The sequence below is a fragment of the Schistocerca serialis genome, chromosome 2 (assembly GCF_023864345.2).
Source record: "Schistocerca serialis cubense isolate TAMUIC-IGC-003099 chromosome 2, iqSchSeri2.2, whole genome shotgun sequence".
Taxonomy (NCBI): Eukaryota; Metazoa; Arthropoda; class Insecta; order Orthoptera; family Acrididae; genus Schistocerca; species Schistocerca serialis.
The window spans coordinates 892,010,384-892,032,403 of record NC_064639.1 but is presented as its reverse complement, the minus strand read 5'-3'; the positions used below and the strand labels follow the sequence as shown (position 1 = coordinate 892,032,403).

Genomic DNA, 22,020 nt, shown 5'->3' with positions numbered 1-22,020 from the left:
AATCCATGTAAATCTTTTTAAGGGCAAGTTGAAATAATTGTTAATTTTTAAAAAAATGAAGTTTTCTCTCACTCAAAGATTCCTGATCCCCCATCACTCCTTTTATATATTGTACTATATTAGTGGTGGCAAATGTTTACAAACCGTACATATGCGAATGATCTGTGAATATTTTTCCTCTTATTTAATAATGAAAAACGGTGGTGCAAGGATCAATTGTAAGAAGGTTGGTACTGCTCTGCCTCCAACAATAAATTCCATAATACTATAGCACTGTTGCTACCTCAGTCTGTGACATGTCAGTAGCACATTAGAAGTGCAACTTGTTAATTATGGCTCAAGTTCTGATTAACACTCATACACAGCTAAAAAGAAGAACATAAAATTATTGAAGAAGCAGAGAGCATCAGAAACTGTGCAGAGCAAGGAAAGTATGTGGGCAAATGTTGTATTTGTGACTGGCGAAAAAAAGAAATGTGGCTTCAAGAAACGAACAGTAATTATAGAGCATTTTGCGGCCAAAAAGCCTTGAAAAAAGGTTCTGCGATTATGTAGATGAGAAGTGAAAATATGGATGTGCAGCGACTAGTGAAATATGCTGACTAAAAGCAGTGCACTTCAGCCAAAGAATAGGATCACAAGTTTCAATGCTAACTGGGGCTGACAATCAAGATTTTTCTGTCGAAATGGAATAGACTTCTGGAGGAAAAGGACCATTGCTCAACAGCTTCCAGCCGAGTACAAGGGAAAAGTAGTGAATTTTCATTGCTGTGTGATAAATTTGCACCATGAACATTACTACATATTATGGCAAATTGGTAGCAGCAATCAAATTCCAGTCTATTTTGTGATGTTGCTTGACAACACCAAAATGGAATCCAGCATCACGGCACAAACTATTGGCAATGAGTAGCAAAGATGTATGGTCATTATGTGTGTAATTGGAAATGGACAAAAGCTACCACTTTACATGATATTTAAAAGGAAAACAATTCCAGAAATGTAAGCAAAAGGCATATTAGAAAGAGCAAAGCCAAAAGGGTGGATGGAAAATGATCTTCTGTTTAATTGGGTGATGTATGTTTGGCAACATCACCCTGGTACATTACTGAATTAACTTAACATGTTGCTCTTGGCCAGCTTTTACAAATATAGAACTCAGGAAGTGCAAGACAACACACAAAAAACAGAAAACTGAATTGATCATTATCCATGGCAGCCTAACATCCATACTGGAACCACTAGATGTGTGTATAAATTGAGCATTCAAAGCTGTACCTAAACAGTAATATACGCAACAGATGGCTGATGAAAACCACAAGTTCATGCTGAGAGGAAAAATCAAGATTGTCCCAGATTTGTGAGTGGATGAAATGTGCATACAATAATTTCCCCCTCCCTTAAAATTAGGGTGTGTGGATTGTTCGTGTATGTGTGGTAATACAGGGTGATACATGAAAAACCAGCTCTGTGTACTACACTGCTCACTGTCGCCCACCAACTGCCACCTATTGTTTCCAAGCTGTTGCATCTACATTTTGTATCATAACCATGAAAGCCATTGCAACTTGGTTAAGATGTGTGAAGTAAATATCTCAGAGAGATGTATCCTCTTCAAGAAAGAATCACAGTAGTAGAGGTTCATCTAAGGAAAAGTGGGACATTTTTGCAAAGAAGTTTCATGGCGTTTTCATACCAGCAAAGAGTGGTATACAGGATTTAGTGACAAAGTGGCATACTACAGGGTCAGCTGAAACCACAAAAAAGAATTGAGCCACCTCTGTTTGTACACCTGCTGTGATTGCAGATATTCAATCGCAAATGATCCAGAATCCAAAGAAGTTGACACATAAATTGTCGCAACAAGTGAACATTTTGTGGGGTTCTTGACAATGTGTTTTATATGATATAGGGAAGCAGACATTCGAAATAACATGTGCCCAAGAATTGAAGGAGGAAGAGAAAACAAAACATGTGAATTACTGTATATGATTAGTCAAACAATGGAGAGTGTAATGTTGGATCCACTGCTGTATTTCATGCACAGCGATGAAGTCTGGTTCCATCTGACAGACATATAAACTCCCGGAACACAATGAGGATCCTCTTCACAGTGAAAAACTTGGAGCATACTGTGCTGTGTCAGCAACTTGGATTGTGAATCCCATATTTTTTTAAACAGCAGTACACATGGCTGTGTATACAAGGTGTGTTCAAAAAGTAAGGTCACTTTATATTTTTACGAAAAAATATTTAATTATTTGTCAATATTCATGTTGTCCCCTTCACAGAAATCCCCCTCAGATACAATACACTTGTGCCAACACTTCTTCCAATCCTCAAAGCACTTCTCATAAGCACTTTTTGGTGCAGCAATGCAGTTTTTATTTCCTAAATCACTGAAAATCTTCATTCTTTCATAGGTCTCTTCAGTTTTGGGAACAGGAAAAAGTCACAGGGGGCCAAATCCGGTGAATTGGTGACTGAGGCATGATTATTGTGTTGTGTTTGGCCAAAAAAATCTCTCACAAGCAACAATGAATGAGCAGGTGCATTGTCGTGATGCAAAAGCCATGAATTGTTTTCCCACAATTCTGGGTGTTTTTTGGATATGGCTTCTCAGAAACGGTGCATAACATCAAGGTAATACCCCTTATTGACCATACAACCATGAGGCAAAAATTCATGACCCAGTATGCCACAGTAATTGAAAAAAAAAACAGTGAGCAAAACCTAGACATTTGACCGAACTTGGCATGCTTTTTTCAGTCTTGGCTCTCCGGGATGCTTCCGTTGGGATGATTGCACTTTGGTTTCGATGTCATAATCATAAACCCAAGTTTTGTCACCAGTTATGACCCTTTTGAGCAAATCAGGATCATCATTGACATCATTGAAGAGCTCCTGGGCGATGCTCATACAACGGTTCTTCTGATCAGAATTGAGAAGTTTTGGAACAAACTTCACTGACATACCTATGTCTCATCCAAAAAACATCCAAAGAAATTTCATGACGCAAGCTGACTGCTATGCCAACATCCTCAGCAACTTCTCTTACAGTAATTTAACGATTTTTCAAACAATTTTCTTCACAGCTTCGACGTTATCATCTGTTGTTGATGTGGTGGGGTGTATAGAGTGAGGTTCGTCATTTGCATCTTCTCGGTCATCTTGGAAGAGCTTTTACTACTTGTAAACTTTTTTTTTATGTAGAGCACACTCAACTTATGCCACTGTCAACATTTCAAGTGTTTTAGAGCACTTGATTCCATTTTGCACACAAAATTTGGTGAAAATTATTTGCTCCAAGTTTTATAATAATTGAAAATCGCCAAGCACACTAAAACACATCTAACCTTTCTATCTATCAAAAACAAATGAAGTATGCTGTACACTTGAAACTGTGAACATATGTTTGGGACATGTGTGCCAACATAACAAAAAAATCTATAATCGAATGTATGTTGCCAGTGCAATTTGAAAAATCACCTTACTTTTTGAACAGCCCTTGTATGCGAATCTTTGAGGAATTTCACACACGGATGAGCCCCTATAAACGTACATAAGTTGCCTCTCCATATGATGAGGTGACATGTCACACTTCATGCCAGTTAATCTCATGAATTCATGAAAGATTCACAGAAGGAAAGACTGTTAGCAAATGATTGTGGCCACCTTGTTTGCTGACCTAACCAGTTGTGACTACTATCTGTGGGGCATCTAAATGGGAAAGTATACACAAATAACCCAGTGACATTGGAAGAGTTGAAGGGACAATATTTGTAATAAATTTGGAGAACTGGTGCAGCAGTGTTGTGCAAAGTGTATCTTAACATGTTAGGGAGCAAGGAAAAGTGCTCTTTAGCACAAGGAAGTCATTTTCAGCACCTAGTGTAATGTAATGAAAAAAATAAGATCAATTCAGTAAATACAGACCTTTGCATTAGCTTATTTGTTATTTCTTTATTATCTAATTCTTACATGTATCTGCTCATGTCACACAACAATTTGTGTGTAACTGGCAAGCAGTCTGCACTCAGTGCCAGTTTTTCATGTGTCATCCTGTACTATTTAATGTGGTACTAAGGATCATCAATTTAGTTCTGGAGGGGAGTGTGGGGGTTTAAAATTGTAGAGGGAGACAGATAAATACAGTAAGCAGATTCAGAAGGACATAAGTTCCAGTAGTTATTTGGTGATGAAGAGGTTTCCAGGGGTAGAGTAGCACAGAGAGCTGCATCAAGCCACTCTTCAGTCTGAAAACCAGAACAACAACAACTTCCTGTATATATACATTATGTTTATGCCATGATATCATTTTTGTAACTATACAAAAAATGATGATGTCCAAGATAAAGTACATACAAACAATTATTATTATCGTTATTATTATGTCTATTCTATGAGATGCGGGATGAGCCAAGTTATAGGCCAATAGACACGAGCAGCCACTGTAGGTTACTTCTGTTTATAGTAAATTATGACTAGCATTTATTTACTCACACTGGTAATTATGAGAATTATTCCAGATTATTTTATATACATATACTGTGAGAAAAACAGGTACTTTGAAAAACTCCACTGCTCCTTCTCTTGTGTAACCCTGGTGTTGTTTTTATCTAATACTACATAACACAGACTGTTACACTATATGGCACTCAATGTCAGTTTTTATTTTGTACTTGTGATCTTGAGACATATCACGTCTTGGAGGATTCCACTAGTTGATTGGAAATAGAAAATTTAGAGTCAATATGACAATGTATGGCAACACTATATAAAAGCAAAGTGATGTGAAGATATGTCAGCTTTCTGTGCTAACCTGGGTTAATGTAATATAGCAGCGGTCTGTTAAAGGGGTTATCACAAGCCGTGGTGTGTTGCCAAGATACTCATGAGCATACTGAAATTGAGCATCACATATGTTGCAGAAGCAATCTGCTAACTGATCGTCCCATCTGAAATAAAGTATGATATCAGACATATGATCTACACAAAGATAAGTACAAATATTTAAAAAAATATAAATTTGTTTCCATGGATTTTAGCATATTTATTTACTATTTCTCACTTTGCCGCCTGTTATCGCCAATTTAACACAGGCTTCATATATGCTTATTTTTTTACTATCATCAACAGTCAACATTCTTTCCTATTGACTGGCAACTTTCATAATTAACATAATACTATTTGCCATATTTGCTGTACTCATAGCTATTTCTACTATTAATTAAGAAGGTACAGCCACCATCAAACAGACATTATAAAATTCATTTTACCATGCTACAAGTAGTCTTTTGTTTTTATTAATGACTGATAAGAATATTTTCTCTTCCTCCTTTGCATGTAACATGTAAATAATTTACATCTGCACTTAAAACTTAAATCATGACAGAAGCAGTTTAAACACATTCCTCTCTAATAATGTAAACTTATTTTCCCATATTTTCACAGATACATTGTGACAACTCTTTGCGCATATCACATTGAATTACTACTGCCAGAACTAACTCTCACACTGTTATCCCATCTCTGGATTTAATCTGAAATTTCTTATAGATTGCTGTTGAATACAGATCAGTGAAGGAAGAGAAAAAAGGTACCCACAAATTTTACAGCCAGTAATACACTTCATTATTGTAATGTAACTTTTTATTTTAAACTTTTTGAGTCAAAGAAAACATCCAGTATGAAATATAATATTATTTCCCTACATTTTTCAGTAAAATGTGCTGTAATTGCCAAAAATCATATATTTTCAATAGCAAACTTTACATTCTTATCAATGTAATTCATTTCAAAATACTGAGATCTTCAGAAGTTGTGCCCATCAATCAAGAAAAGAGTATTTCACATATTCAAGCACTACCTGCTTGCTTTTTCTTGAGCACTTTGGCCATCTTGCTCCACTACCACTTTCACCAGAATGAAAATAAGCACACAACACAGCATTTTCAATGACTACTACAGTGTTATTGCACACAGAATTATTTGACCACTAAGATTTGAAATGGTTATGAATGAAACACTGATTCAGCTTATTATTGTTTCATTTACAGCCATTACAAACCTTAGTGGTCAAATAATACTGTGTGCAATAGCACTGCAGTAGCTACTGAAAATGCCGTGTCGTCTCCTTAATTTCTTTGTGGTGAAAGCAGTGATGGAGTACAGCTACTACCTATGATTCTTTCTAAGAAACAACCTAACCTGGGATCAAGTGTAAAGCATAAGTACAGTGGCCACATTGTGTGAAAAAGGAAGAGGTCGCTCCCTCCATGCCACATCTATTCCTGCAGCAATCTACATAAGGATTGAGCTCGTTCCCTCTGTTTCCTATATCCTTCTGAATTACCATTCAAGAAACAGTGAACATGTAATACTAACAAAGAGATAGAGGGGCTGGCCAGTACTTACCTCAGCTCAGTACAGCCGATAGATACACATAAAACAGAACCGAAAATTTACGTTCCTAGCTTTCGGAACAAATGTTCCTTCATCGGGGAGGAGAGAGGGGAAAGAAAGGGAAGAAGGGAAAGGAGATTCAGTTACTCACAACCCAGGTTATGAAGCAACAGGGAAAGGAAAATAGGGAGGGTAGCAAGGATGGAGGCATGGTTGTCAGAGGGAAGCCAAAGATATTCTACTGTAAGTACTGTGCCAGCTTCAAACCAAAGACAACTCTTCCTGGATGTTGACCTTCATCTTGTTGAAGCTCACATCCACACCTCTGTCCATATCAAACCCACAAACAAACAACAGTACCTTCACTTTGATAGCTGCCATCCTTTCCACACCAAACGCTCCCTTCCCTACAGCCTAGGTATTCGTGGCAAACGTATCTGCTCCAGTGACAAATCCCTCAACAATTACACCAATAACCTGACCAATGCTTTCCTCTCCCGCAACTATCCCGCAGACCTTGTCCACAAACAGATTTCCCGAGCAATACATTCCTCCCCATCCAACAACAATGTTCCTACCCCCAGACCACACAGAAGCATCCCCCTTGTCACCCAATATTATCCTGGCCTCGAAAACATCAACAAATTACTCCGCCAGGGATATGACTTTCTCAAGTCAACCCCTGAAATGAGATCATCCCTTGACAAAATTCTCCCCACACCACCCAGAGTTGCCTTTCGTCGCCCCCCTAACCTCTGTAACATCCTTGTTAAACCCTACAATATTCCCAGACCACCTTCTCTACCCAGTGGTTCCTACCCCTGTAACCGACCCCGCTGCAAATCCTGCCCCATGCATCCCCCCACAACCACCTACTCCAGCCCCGCTACTGGTAAAACATACACAATTCAAGGCAGGGCCACGTGTGAAACTACACGTCATTTATCAACTGACATGCCTGCACGGCACAGCCTTTTACATCGGCATGACAACAACTAAACTGGCTGAGCGCATGAACTGACACAGACAAACTGTCCGCCTAGGAGATGCTCAATACCCAGTAGCGGAGCATGCCCTCCAGCATAATTCTAGGGACCTAGGAACCTGCTACACTGTATGTGCCATTTGGCTTCTCCCACCCAACACCAGTCCCTCTGAACTGCGCAGATGGGAACTTGCACTCCAACACATCCTTTCATCCCGCCATCCCCCTGGACTGAACCTACGTTAAACAACCTCAATCCCATTTACTCTTCAGTCTTCTCCTCTTTCCCTTTCCTCTTTAGCCATTCATGCATCTTTTCATCCTACATAGTTGTGTTTATCTTTATACTATATACCTCTTTACTTCTGTATGCATCCTCTTTGGTTTGAAGCTGGCACAGTACTTACAGTAGAATATCTTTGACTTCCCTCTGACAACCATGCCTCCATCCTTGCTACCCTCCCTATTTTCCTTTCCCTGTTGCTTCATAACCTAGGTTGTGAGTAACTGAATCTCCTTTCCCTTCTTCCCTTTCTTTCCCCTCTCTCCTCCCCGATGAAGGAACATTTGTTCCGAAAGCTAGGAACGTAAATTTTCGGTTCTGTTTTATGTGTATCTATCGGCTGTACTGAGCTGAGGTAAGTACTGGCCAGCCCCTCTATCTCTTTGTTAGTATTTGTTTCACATCTCATATGAGATTTTCCATTAATCATTTTGAACATGTAATACATGATCTACATCTGATGTAGAATGGCTAAAACAATCTAGAAAAATTTAAAAACTGTAATTTGCTGTGCTGGTGATTATAACTGTCATTGTCATTTCTTGTGTTGATAACTGAAGAGGACATCTTTTAACTCTGATAGTAACAACTGCGAAACTTTCTCAATAAATGTCACACGACTGCAACAAATCGGACATATCTAACAGTATCAGCAGTATGAGCAATTCCGTTCCAGTTAACCAGCTGATCAGAAAGGCAGAAAAAATTTGAAATAGTCACAGTCTATTTGATATGTAGGTAATACGACAAACTGGCCTTCATACCAATATAATTATCTGATCACCAAACAACAATTAGTTTTTAGACAATATATGTGAGTAACATGGTCTTAAGCCCACTCGCTTAGCCGTGCAGTCTAACGCACTGCTTTCCGGGCGGTAAGGCATGCCAGTCCCCAGTATGAATCTGCCCGGTGGACTATTGTTGAGGTCCAGTGTGCCAGCCTGTCTGCGGATGGTTTTTAAGGTGGTTTTCCATCTGGCTCAGCGAATGCAGGCTGGTTCCCTTTATTCCGCCTCAGTTACACTATGTCGGTGATTGCTGTGCAAACACTTTCTCCATGTACGCGTACACCATAATTACTCTACCACCCAAACATTGGGGTTACACTCATCTAATGTGTCACATTCCTGGGGAGGGCCGAACCACACAATAACCCTGGGTTCAGTGTGGGGTGGGGGTGGGTTGAGTGGACTGCTGTAGGCCGTTGTGTTGTGTACCACTGGGCACTACAGCAGGGGCGATGCCTCTCTATTGTTTATAGGTTCCCATCTCTGTACAATACAACAAGGTCTTGTCATTCTAATGAGAAGAAAATTAAATACTTTAGCATATCATTGATATCTACATACTAAGCAGTTATATGCCCAGCCCATGTTCGTAATCATCTCATTTACACTGTAAGATGGAGTAGAATATGTTTGTTTAAGTTTTACCTGTGTCTCAACTGAGACTGCCACTGAAATGCTGATGCACTCTCCACTTTCATCTGAATCATTTTAGCCACAACATCACGGGAATGAACATCTATGGTACATATTGTCATTATCTTCTGTCTGTCTCCTTTTGTTAAATCGCCCAGTAAGAGTGAAATCAGAATACTAAGCTGCATTATCTGTATAACAAAGAAAATGCTACACTATACAACCTTCTAATTAAAATTGTACACAACTCGCTACTCTCTCTCCCTCTCTCTCTCTCTCTCTCTCTCTCTCTCTCTCTCTCTCACACACACACACACACACACACACACACACACACACACACACACACACACACACACACACAACACACACAAGGTGTGAAAAGGAGGTATATGTGGAAAAAAATTACGCTCCATGAAGAAAAAGTCTATCTTCTCTGTCCCTTCCTCCACACCTGCAACCCCTCCCAATTCACATCCCCGTGTCGCCTGCAGGGCGTGCCACTCCTCACCAGCCACTACAAATATGCCATCCCATGTACCTGCCACATTCCTAGCCTGCAAACCAGCTTTCTCCCTCTGAGCTGTTAGCTACCCACCCCAAGTCCCTCTCCCTGATTGCTGGCTCCCTCTCCCTCTACCCACACCACCTGACACTACTACCCCCCCCCCCCCCCCCCCACAACCAGTCCACCTATCAAAAAACAGCATTGACACTGTGTGTGTGTATGTAATTTACTCTAGCTCATCAAGAGATGACTCCAAAAGCTAGCAAGTTTTCTTTATTTAGTGTTTGCCTATTGACAACTTGGCACTTTTGCTTTTCAGTGAGTGATCTTCTTCAGTCTTAAGGTATTTAATTCTACAAGAACTTTTCTACAACTATGGACTAGAAAGTTACAGACAATTAATTACCTGGAGCTATTAAGAATAAGCATTGCATTTTACATTTGCAAGTATATGGATAAATGCAATTCACACAAAAAGAATAGCAGCTTTTATTACTAACACTACATGATGTCAGCTCATCAAGGCAGTTAATAGTGAAGTTGGGAGTTGATAACATTTATATGTGGAATGTTAGCCAAATCACTACTTGAGTTTTCTTTGACTTATTTATGTAAGATCTACAGATGTCTGTAACAGTGCCCACTAGCAGGTTCCATTATGTCTCTTTTATCTTGCTCTCATAAAAAAATCATTGTATCTTCTCTTTATAATTATCACAGTCACCCACTTCAAGCTGCTAATACTCAAGACAGAAATATCACATCTCGAAAAGAATGGTGCTGATATGCAGGTGAAGAAGGATAGTCCTTCCACTCAGGCTGCAGATAGCCACAAGACTTGTCCAACAGTGTCATTTAATAGCTAATGAAATGAGATATGTAGCCATACTACTTAAGGATAAATGTTATTATCCTGTGTCTCCTGTGTATAATTGACATACAGTAACTGGAGTGCCTATATACCACAACCACTATTAAAACTTTTATCAAACAAATTTAACAGTTTCTACAAATGAATACCTACAAGGGTAAATCAAATATGCAATATGCAATAATTTGTTCAAAATAAAAAAGAACAAACTCTCCTAATTTTCCACAATTGCCACTCTTCATGTGGTATTTTTGCACAAATGGGAAGTATCTTGATTCCTGTGAAGTATAAACCACTGGAAACTGTACTCAATCTCTTGCATACCAACTGTTTCATACAACAAATACCTCTCAGCTGCTGCTCTATAAGCTGCTCAAATTCTTCAAAATCACATGGTGAGAGCTCTAGACTAAAGGGGAGAGCTAAAGTTCCTGATGGAATGAAACTATGTGCTATGCAGGATATGAAACACCAACACCAGAAAGTAGGAGAGAGGTACTGCAAGACTATGGCTTTGAGCTGAACTGTGAGACATACCTGGATAGCTCACCATGGCTGGCCACATCATTTTCTATTGTTTATTTTTCCATATAAATCTCTTTTTCAGTACATATATCATACACATACATATATTGTACACAGGACATTGGTTTTTCAAATGTCAGACATACATTATTTAAATTTTTATAACAAATTGGATCCATACAGTTAATAATTACAAATTTTTTAAAATACTTTATATTTATAACTTATTTCTACAATTAAAAATATAAATTAAATTTTTTTCCTGGCATAAGATACTGTGAGATTGAATAGTAGCAGCTTTTCAGAAGGTAGGCTGCCACAGACTTTTTAAAGCTCTGTAGTTCAGGAAGAGATTTTATATGTCTTGGTAATCTGTTGTATAGTTTTGTTCATGCATGATATACACCTTTTTGGCACAATGTGGTGTTACAATGATTACATGTATGTCACTGTCTGACCTGGTACTGAAATCATGGACACTTTTGTTTTGAGGAAAAAAGTTTTCTTTTCTCAGTATACTTTTTTTGACATGCATGACTACTTCCAATATTTAAATGCAGGGAAGAGACGGGAACTTTAGATCTTTAAAGAAAGGTTTACATGGTTTTTCTGCTGCTCACTTGTTTCATTATTCTTATAATTGCCTTTTGTTTCCTGAAAACTATTATTGCCTGGTGTACACTACCCCAGAAAATGATACCGTACCTCAGTACTGAATGTACACGAGCAAAGTATACAGCTCCAACTGTTTCTGCACTAGAACTTTTGCAAAGAATTCTTACTACATAGCTCATTTTTGCTAGTTTTGAATTTAGCTATGTGATATGAGTGCTCCATTTAAGATTTTCCTGGATATGAATCCCAAAAAATTTAGTTTCATTGACAGCACTAATGTTTTGGTTACCTATACATATTACGGGTTGTGCCACATTTTTATTTTGATTGGTGTGGAAATTCATGAGTACTGTTTTTTGGAGATTAACTATAAGCCTGTTTCTGGTAAACCATTCAGAAACTCCTTTTGTAATATCTTTTGCAGATGCAGTAAGATTTTCTTCTTTATTCCCTTCAATCAACAGACTGGTGTCATCTGCAAACAGTACTGGTTCAGAATCCTTATTGTGTGATGGGAAATCATTAATGTATACCAAAAAAAGAAAGGGACCTAAAATGAAGCCCTGTGGAACACCATGACTTAGTCAACATGGTTCTGAAAGGTATACCTGGAATTCATTTCCTTCCATGTACTTAACTTCAGTTACCTGAGATTGATATTCCAAATATGATTTAATCCATTGATTTGGCACACCTCTTACACCATAGTGTTCTAGCTTCCTCAGGAGCACAGAATGATCAATCATATGAAAAGCTTTTGTTAGGTCCAAGAACAAACTTGAGATATTTCTGTGGTTGTCCGCTGGATTTAAGACATGGTTTATCAGATTGAAAGTGGCTGTTTTAATTGATCACTGTGGTCTGAAGCCATGTTGACATCCAGAAGTAATACTATTCTTGTTGAAGAATGTAGTTAGTTTTGAAAGGAACACTTTTTCAATAATTTTCGAAAACCCTGACAGTGGAGACACAGGCCTATAGTTACCCATACATTGATGATCATCTTTTTTATATAGGGGTATTACTTCCGCCATTTTCAGTTGCTGTGGGAAGACACCACATGACAACGATGAATTGCATATGTTCAATAAAGGTGAAAGTATTTGTCTTGTTATTTTTATAATATGATCTGGAATATCATCAATACTAGTTGAATAATTACTCTTCAGTGAATTAATGGTATTTAGGAGCTCTGTTGGGCCTAATGGGCTGAGGAACGTGGATATCTTATTTATTTCAATAGATGCAAGTTCTTTCCATGTTGTATTAGGTGGATTTCCAAATTTTCCTTCACTAATTTTCCAGCAACAGTTGCATAATAAGAACTGAAACTGTTTGCAACTGCCCTAGAGTCAGTGACATTCTTGCCATCATGTGATATCACAGTATTTTTGTGAGTTGTCTTCTTCCCCCTAAGATCCTGCACAGCTTTCCACTTGAACATAGTTTTATTGGATGACTTCATAATATATTTGTCATCTTCCTTAATTTTTGCCTCTTTTATGACACGTTTCAAAACTAGCTTGTATTTTTTGAAATAACTAAGCAATTCTGGACTGCTGTCAGTTTTTGACTGCAGAAAAAGTCCTGCTTCCTTTTACAAGATACTCTAATGCCTGATATAATGCATTTTTGAATCTATCTGTGCTTTTGGAAATCACATTCCTTTGTGGAAAAGTTATGTCAAAATTTTCCATCTTTCCATTGGTAATAGAGGTATCATATACTTCTCTCCAAAATTATTCACTGATTAAGTACTAGAAGTATTCAATATTTTTCCAACTATAAATCCTTTTATGGATAATATTTTGTACACTGGTCAAAATGTGATTTACAGGTATGGTTAGTAATTGCAAAAGGTGGTCACTATAGCCAGTATCAAAGTTTTCTGATGTACACTTGTCCCTGTTTGCACATACCTGATCAAGGAGAGTGACACTAGTTTTTGTTACATGTGTTGGAGAGCTAACAGTCAGACAAAGATTGTAGGCTTTTATAGTATTTAATATATTTTTCCTCTGGGGACTATGGCTCAGAATGTTCAAATGGTTCAAATGGCTCTGAGCACTATGGGATTTAACATCTTAGGTCATCAGTCCCCTAGAACTTAGAACTACTTAAACCTAACTAACCTAAGGACATCACACACATCCATGCCCGAGGCAGGATTCGAACCTGCGACCGTAGCAGTCCTGCGGTTCCGGACTGCAGCGCCTATAACCGCAAGACCACCACGGCCGGCTGCTCAGAAAGTCAATATTAAAATCTCCACATAGTACCATTGTTTTCCCAGTTGTCTTAAGTTTGCCTAATGCAAGGTCCAGGTTTTTGAATTAAAAAAAAAAACCTTGCATTGCTAACAGGAGATCTATACACACATAAAATAATAGTTTTTTCAGACATTAACTCAACAGCTGAGATTTCAAAGTCTCTTTCACAACCAAGTTTGCAAACAGAGGCTATACTCTTATAATCTACTTTTTCTTTTACATATATACAAGTTCCACCATGTTTTGATTCAGTTGTACAAAAGCAGTTTGCAAGTTTAAAATGCAATACTTTCAAGTATTGAAAATACTTGTTTTTTAACCAATGCTCACGAAAACATAAAACATAAACATCTTTCCATTCACTGTTAAGGAATACATTTATTTCATCAACTTTGTTTGTTAATGACTGTACATTCTGGTATACAATCTTCAGTGTGTATTTGCAATTTAATTCTGCATCACATTTTTTTGTGATACAGTCTACTTCCCTAAAAAATGTCTTTCACCCTTTTTATAAGTCATCGCATCTTTCTTTATGACCCATTTGTCCAAAGTACTTTGGACTGCTTCTATATAATGCCTGTTGTGACTCAAATTTGCTAAATGGCAGATTTCTTCAACCAAAAATTGTTTCCCACTGTGATTTAAATGAAGGCCATGGCTGGTATGCATGGACCTGTCTAACGTGCTTACATTTCTTAAATTCACATACAGAAATGTTTTGCATAGATCATCTATCTCTTTGTTTACTCTTTCCATTCATTTATTTACATATGGCCAAGGAGGTAGGTCGTATCTGTGTGGTTGATTTACAACGGCTACATTTGTGTTGCCTAATTTGGTTAGCACACTTTCAAGGATTTGACATGAAGATCAACAAACTGCACAGCAAACATACATTTTTTTGGTACCTTGACTATTAGTTTCTCATTTGGTAGTAGTTGGTCAATTTCAGATAACCAAGTGCTGAACCCCGTGATCAAACAGCTCTTCAGTGGATGATTAACCATTGTTCTTTTGCACTACTTATCTATTTCTAATTTTAGATTTATGTGAAAACTGGTAACTATGTAACATTTAATTATTTATTAATTCTGTATGTCATTTCTCTATTGGTAACACTGGAGTTTGATCCCTCTACATTGCTCCCGTCCCAGTGATGTACCTAAGTGTGTGAGATGGAGATCACTTCCTTTGCTTCCTACTCATCTGTAAAATGAGATCAGGAAAATAATGTCTCATTGGTAATGAGCTCACTGGAACAGAATTCACGCTCAGATCGACCAGGAAAGGAATGGTTTCCTTTCCAAAGAAACTACCCCAGTATGCATCACAAATGATTTAGGAAAATATCAAAAACCTAACTCGGTAACTGAAAGTCATTATCAATTATCAACCCAGTTCCCTCTGAGCAGCCACTGTGTACGGATCTCCGTGCCAGCATGTTCACAGGAGCTCAGTTCGTCCGTTCACCTGATGATGGCGACATGTATGATCACTGAAATACTGTGCCGTTGGACACAGTAGACTGGCAGTACACCCATGGATATTTTGATTATCAAATACGCTGGGAGAAACTCAAGAATCACAAATAATTATCTTGTTTAACAAATTTTACATTAAAGTTCTGGAGCCATCCCTCATCGTACTAAATCTGTAACAAGGAATGGGGATTTGAACCGTGGCTTTCTCAATCTGGCAGAATCAACAGAGAGAATAACTCATTTTTCTCCAAAAGTCCATGGTCTCTTTAACTTCTAACATTTTTTTAAAATATGGCCTGTATATTTTATATGTATACTTAATATTTCTAATGTATACTATTTATATTTAATTAATTCATGTCATGTACTAAGCCATACACCAAATAAATAAATAAACATAAGTGATCTTCTGTTGCAGAAACTCACTCTAGTCCACTTTATTGCACAAAACAAACTTTGACATGTCTTGTTTTTTTAGCATAGCTTCGTAGTTTCAGCACCAACCAATGGCAATTTATTTGAAACTACAGTCCACTTTCAATGATAGACCGCTTTTGGAAATAATCTTAACCTTCTGTTAAAGTTTCTTTACTCTACCTGATGATGGACCTTCACCAGGTTATGAAGTACGTTGATGTCGCCTGTTGTGACAGGGATTCCGGGACAGCAGCAGAGGCCCAGGTTTTGCATGGTGTCTTATTATTCATTTTATTAATGCTGAATTTTGATATGACAGTTGAACAGTGTTGATACTGTGTAATATCTGTACAGTCTCCTACAAATTTCAATTAGTTTCAAATCCATGAAAAACAGCAAAAAATTATGTGTGGCAATTCCTTATTTATTTATTTACTTGTCTAGGACTGTAGAGTGTATTAAAGATGTTGGACCATTGCCTAATTACTACACACATCTGTTGTAATTTTTTACATACATCAGTTTAGCAAAAGGTAATATTACACAATATTTAATTATTCTATAACTTTACAAAAAAATCTTAGGTGGTGATATGTAATTTTGTTTTTCTTGATACTCCCTTACTTATAGATACACTGCTTCACTTGGTAATCCTTCACTGTTAATTTGAAATTGTTTGTGCCCATTATTATTTTTGTGGGTTTTAGTAATTGGTTATACAGTTTGATGCCAGGACAGAGTATGCCTCACTGGAACAGTGCTGTATTTGTCTGTTGTACATGTACATCATTGATCTTGTGTGGAGCTGTGCACAGATTCATTACAGAAGATGCCCAGATTGCTAATGTTCAATTTTTCTTTTATGAAAATTATATTTTTTCCTACTTGATGAGGTGGGGGTGGTTGGATTTTATTTTTCTAAAGTAGTGGCTTGCATGATGACCTTGGTCTACAATATGCATTAGTCTAATAATGTTTTTCTGTAATCTAAATTATCTCGAATTTGCTCCACCATATTTCAATATTGAGAGAACATAAGCAAAATATATGGTCCTGAGATTATCATTTATACACAGTTTCTTAGTACCCACAATCATATTACTGAAATGTACAAGTGGAAAGAGCTTTTGCAGAGAATTAAAAATTCAAAATTAATTGATCAGGCAATTCAAGATTAACTTGATCAGGGAGAAAAGAGGTGGAGATTGGCTTTTTCAAAAATAAATATTATTCAATAACGAGTTATACTACTGGGAAAGGTCTTACAGAGTTATTACTTTAGATGCTACATAACCTTGGCATATTGCTTGCAGATTGTAGGGGATACTTTAACAACAACAGAAGCAACATGAGGGGAAAGAAGAGTGATACTCAAGCTTGTACCATTGAAGAAAATTACATTCCTTGCTGAGCTCAGACTGAACTTGGTTGTTAGTGATGCAGTTAAATCATTTACAATTGCGCTGCTTTTTTTTCCGATGTAGTTCATAGAGTGTTCACATTATTATCTGCCTCTGTGATGTACTGGGAAACACTCAAGAATCACGCAAAGTTGACTCTGGAGCCACTGTGTGATACAAGATGGGAGACTAGGACTGAAAGTGTTTGGGTTGTAAGATCTGAGTTTAATTATAACATACAACTTGCAGTAACAGAGTTAAAAACACTTGCAAAAATGATACAATGTGTTTCTATCTAGTCTCTTGAAAGAACTCTCAGAAATTAAGTTTTCTTTGTGAGCAAAAAGGTATGCAACTAGACACTATAGAAAAATTAATAAAATCAACACTTGGTATTATTGAAGAATATGCAGTCAACAGTTTTGAAAAACTAAGAAAGAAGCAGAGGAATTGGTTGCATCTTGAAGAAATGTTGCTGAGTTAACAGAATCAAGATCTACAACTATTATAAGGCTGCTTTCTTAAAAAACTAAGAATGAACCAATTCCGGAGGAAGAGAAACACTTACAGTAAACCTCTTCTATGTTGTGGCAGATACCACTACTATATCTCTGAACTAAAGGTTTCAGTAGCTCGTTAACTGGTGTGATGCGTTCAGTGTTATTTATGACATTAAGAACTTGGCAACACAGAAATACAATCTCAACATAAGCAGTAGAAATCTTGCAGAAGCTTAGGAACACCCTAAAATGCATTCAGGAGGTATAAATTCACAGGATCTTGCAAACAAATTAGGACTGCTCTCTCCTATGATTCCTCAAACTGCGAACACGTGTTTAGAAGTACTTCAGTACATCTCCAAAATATAACAATTGTGTTATGAATATTTTTGGGGATGCCAGTGTCTGCAGCTTCTGCTGAACGTAGCTTTTCCATGTTAAAGATCATTAAAAGCTATCTCAGATCTTGAATGAGCAATGAGCAGCTAAAGAGGTCTTACCATAATAGCAGTGGGAAGACAGATTGCACATTTCCTCCACCTGTAGAAACTGGTGAAGGTCTTCAGTGCTCAAAAAGCAAGAAAAGTGAAGATTTAGATATGTCATTTTTAAAATAATGTTTCCACATTTTCCTCATTTTATTTATCGTTAGACAGTATCTATTAAGTAATATACCTAATTTTGCATGGTTATAGTGGTGCATCTAAAAGTTATTACTACTAACTAAGCCGGGCTTCACTCGAAACTATTGTTAACTATTACAAAGGTGTGGCAATCAATAATAAAAGGATCATGAAAACAAAATTAAGAATGTATATAAAAGTTTATTGCTATGACAGCTCTAACTAGCTGCTTGCCCTGAATGTAATAAGATGGCTCAAATGTAATAAGAGATCCACATTTCACACAATCTGGAAACCCAGTGTTGAACCAACCACTATTGTTTTTTAAAAAGTAAAAATTGTGATGAAACACTAAGTCAGTATAGCCACTGCAATATCTGTAGTAAATTACATTAGATTAGGTGTACTTTTGTTCCAATTGATCCATAGTGAGGAGATCCTCTAGGATGTGGAACATATCAGAAAACAAGTATACACAATAAATACTTACAAAATAAGGACGGATCTGCTAACGTACCTTCCACAGAGTCCAAATGAAACTGCCCTTGTGGATGTGGAGTAGTCAAAAATATATACGTGTTATAAAAATTGTGATCAATACACTTATAATCTGGGATTTCCTCAATTTATATGAAATACATTAAGTAAGAGTTTAATACATTTCAAAATTGCCATATACCTGATTGCTGTTAAACTTGTGAGTTAAAGAAAAACATTATAACAGGCATTATGACTCTAGACATACTTTTTGAGGATTATTTTGCAATAATCATTCAGTGTTAGTTTTAGGCACATGTTTTATGTGCATATTTTCTTTGTTTTAGTGTATATTTCAGGAATTTTTGTGCATTTTTTGACACATATGTGCTTACATTTAAAATGGAAAAGCCAACTGTTGACCTAGCTACACTCAATATAAAAAGAACTGAATGCATTTTTACCAACAAGTGTTTGCTTACCCTCAAGTTGACACAGGCCTACTGTGTGAAGTCATGGGTAATGTAGTACTTGGTACACTCCTGGCCTGTTTGTTCATAGATTCAAGGAATTGTCAATCCATGAAATTCATTGAAACTATCTGAGCTGCAAATAAACACACACACACACACACACACACACACACACACACACACACACACACACACACACATAACAATCATATAAAATGTTGAAAATTATACTAAGTGTAAACAGACTTACATTCCGGAAAAAAAAGGGGGGGGGGGTGACAAACTCAAGACTTCACAGGAGGCCCCAAAATTCCTTCATCTGGCTGTGGCACTGAACACTTTGATGGAACAGTATAAAATTATTCACTATTTTTTTCTGGACTGTTTGGTTGAGCACTAACCTTTCCTTTGCTTTCTGGCTTCTGTTTCTCATTACATTTTTTGAGCAGATGATGTACTTTACGGGAGGACAGGGATGTAGTATTTTTTTCTATTCTTATTTAAATGATAAAACCCTTTACGAAAAATCACCCTAGAAGGTACTTATCAAATACCAAGGGCTTCAAAATGAATATCAGGGTTTTAAGGCTTGGTAACATTCACTACACTCAAATTACAATTATAAATAATACATCAAATGAAAGGACAACTCAAATAGTTTTTCTTACAAGTTTTCAATGTGAGCATCATTCATCAAACATCAACTTGATACGCAAGTTCTTCCCAAGCCCTGATCGGGTTGTCTGGAGTAATTGTTGCAACAACTGCTACAGTCCTGTTTCCTAAGTTGAGAAGATCAGATGGTGGTTGAGGCACATACACATGATCCTTTATGAATCCCCAAAGGTAAAAATTACATGGCATCAGATTGGGTGAACATGGAGGCCATGTGAAACAAGCCCTGTCACCTGACCCCTTACAGCCAAACCAATGGTCAGGAACAACGTTGTTTAAACAATTGCATACTAAGTTTTGCCAGTGAGGCAGTGTATTGTCTTGCTGCCAAACAATGTTCTATGGTTCAGATTCTTCCAATTAAGAAAAGAGCCATAGTTCCAGTTCACCAAGATAAGAAGGGCCAGTTGCAGTTGTCTCAGCACAAGAGAAAGATCCATAAAGGTTCCTTTTGCCAGGATATAGCACAAAAATGTTCAATGTAGATGAATGTCATTGCAACTGCATCATCTCATGGGGATTTGCTGAGCCCCAGATGATGGATTATGTGTGTTCACGTGCTCACATTTCCAGTTATGTGAAATGTTGATTCATCATTGAAGACAATAAAATCTAGAAAATCTCCATCATCAAACAGCAATATTTCGTTTGCAAAGTTACCACATATCAACTTGATGTGGGACATGTGATGTATTGCTCTTCCATTTGATGTATTATTTATAACTGTAGATTGTATGTCATAAATGGTATAAAGTATTAGAACACTGATATTCATTTTGAAACAGCCAGTATAGCTGTATGTCTTCCCTGCACATAACTATTTACTACAAAAAACAACAGTGAGCTCATATTTCATGCAGCATTACATACTGATTCTATAAAAATGATTTAAACTAATGATTAGCACATGAAAAAATTCCTCTTTCATAACTCACTTGCTTTTTTTGGTATTCTTTAAGCGCATTTTCAAAACCCTCTTCAAGTCTGGAGAAAGACATGTTCACTTCAGATGTCCACCAAATCTGAGTACCACAGAGAGATGCCTGAGCTGGAAAGTCAAAAAGCCACTGTTCACGTGGTTTTTCATCATATGATGATACAGCTTCACCAAAGTAATAGCGACATGTCTGACGCATTGTGTCAGTTAATCTGCTCAACCAAACCTCCACCTAAAACATGGAAAGATTACTTTGGACAATGAAATAAATGAATGCATGGTTTCATGAAATTTGTAGTAATTTTTATAATATATTAATTTTATAATAAAATGTATACAATATTCATTAATTACCTCAGATGTTAATTTTGTTGAGGCAAGAGTACTCAGATATATTCAACTGTTATTGTTCCAATAAAAATCTAATGAGAATTTTAAGGCACATGATATGAAAGAATTTCAGTGGCCTGCTTTCAATAAATCTCAAAATCTTCAACATTCTATTCTGTATAGAACAATATCTACAGATCAGACCTGCAATTATGAATGACCAGTTTTACAGAAGAACGCAAAGTACAAGGTCAGGATCATTCTAATGTCCTAATATCTAGGCAATTAATTGCCTTAGTTATATCTATAACAATTTTCATGGCTAAAGAAATAAGATTTAAAAAGGAGCCTGCGGACAAGACATAACAACAGATTTTTAAACCCCAGCAACATTTTCCCCTAATGCTAAGACATGTTGTTGTTGTTGTTGTTGTTGTTGTTGGGTCTTCAGTCCTGAGGCTGGTTTGATGCAGTTCTCCATGCTACTCTATCCTGTGCAAGCTTCTTCATCTCCCAGTACCTACTGCAACCTACAACCTTCTGAATCTGCTTAGTGCATTCATCTCTTGGTCTCCCTCTACGATTTTTACCCTCCACGCTGCCCTCCAATACTAAATTGGTGATCCCTTGATGCCTCAGAACATTTCCTACCAACCGATCCCTTCTTTTAGTCAAGTTGTGCCACAAACTTCTCTTCTCCCCAATTCTAATCAATACCTCCTCATTAGTTATGTGATCTATCCATCTAACTTTCAGCATTCTTCTGTAGCACCACATTTCAAAGCTTCTATTCTCTTCTTGTCCAAACTGTTTATCGT

The 22,020-nt window shown here is 37.1% G+C and overlaps 1 protein-coding gene across 1 annotated transcript in view; it reads right to left on the bottom strand.

Moving 5' to 3' along the window:
- The window catches only part of LOC126458230 (dynein beta chain, ciliary-like), a 477,648-nt gene that overhangs the window by 207,311 nt on the left and 248,317 nt on the right, over positions 1-22,020 (bottom strand). The window contains exons 17-19 of the mRNA XM_050095128.1: positions 20,871-21,104; positions 9,110-9,288; positions 4,823-4,958 (exon numbers count right to left, since the gene is read on the bottom strand). Coding sequence (XP_049951085.1) covers positions 4,823-4,958; positions 9,110-9,288; positions 20,871-21,104 — 549 coding nt within the window. The remainder of the gene's footprint in view (positions 1-4,822; positions 4,959-9,109; positions 9,289-20,870; positions 21,105-22,020) is intronic.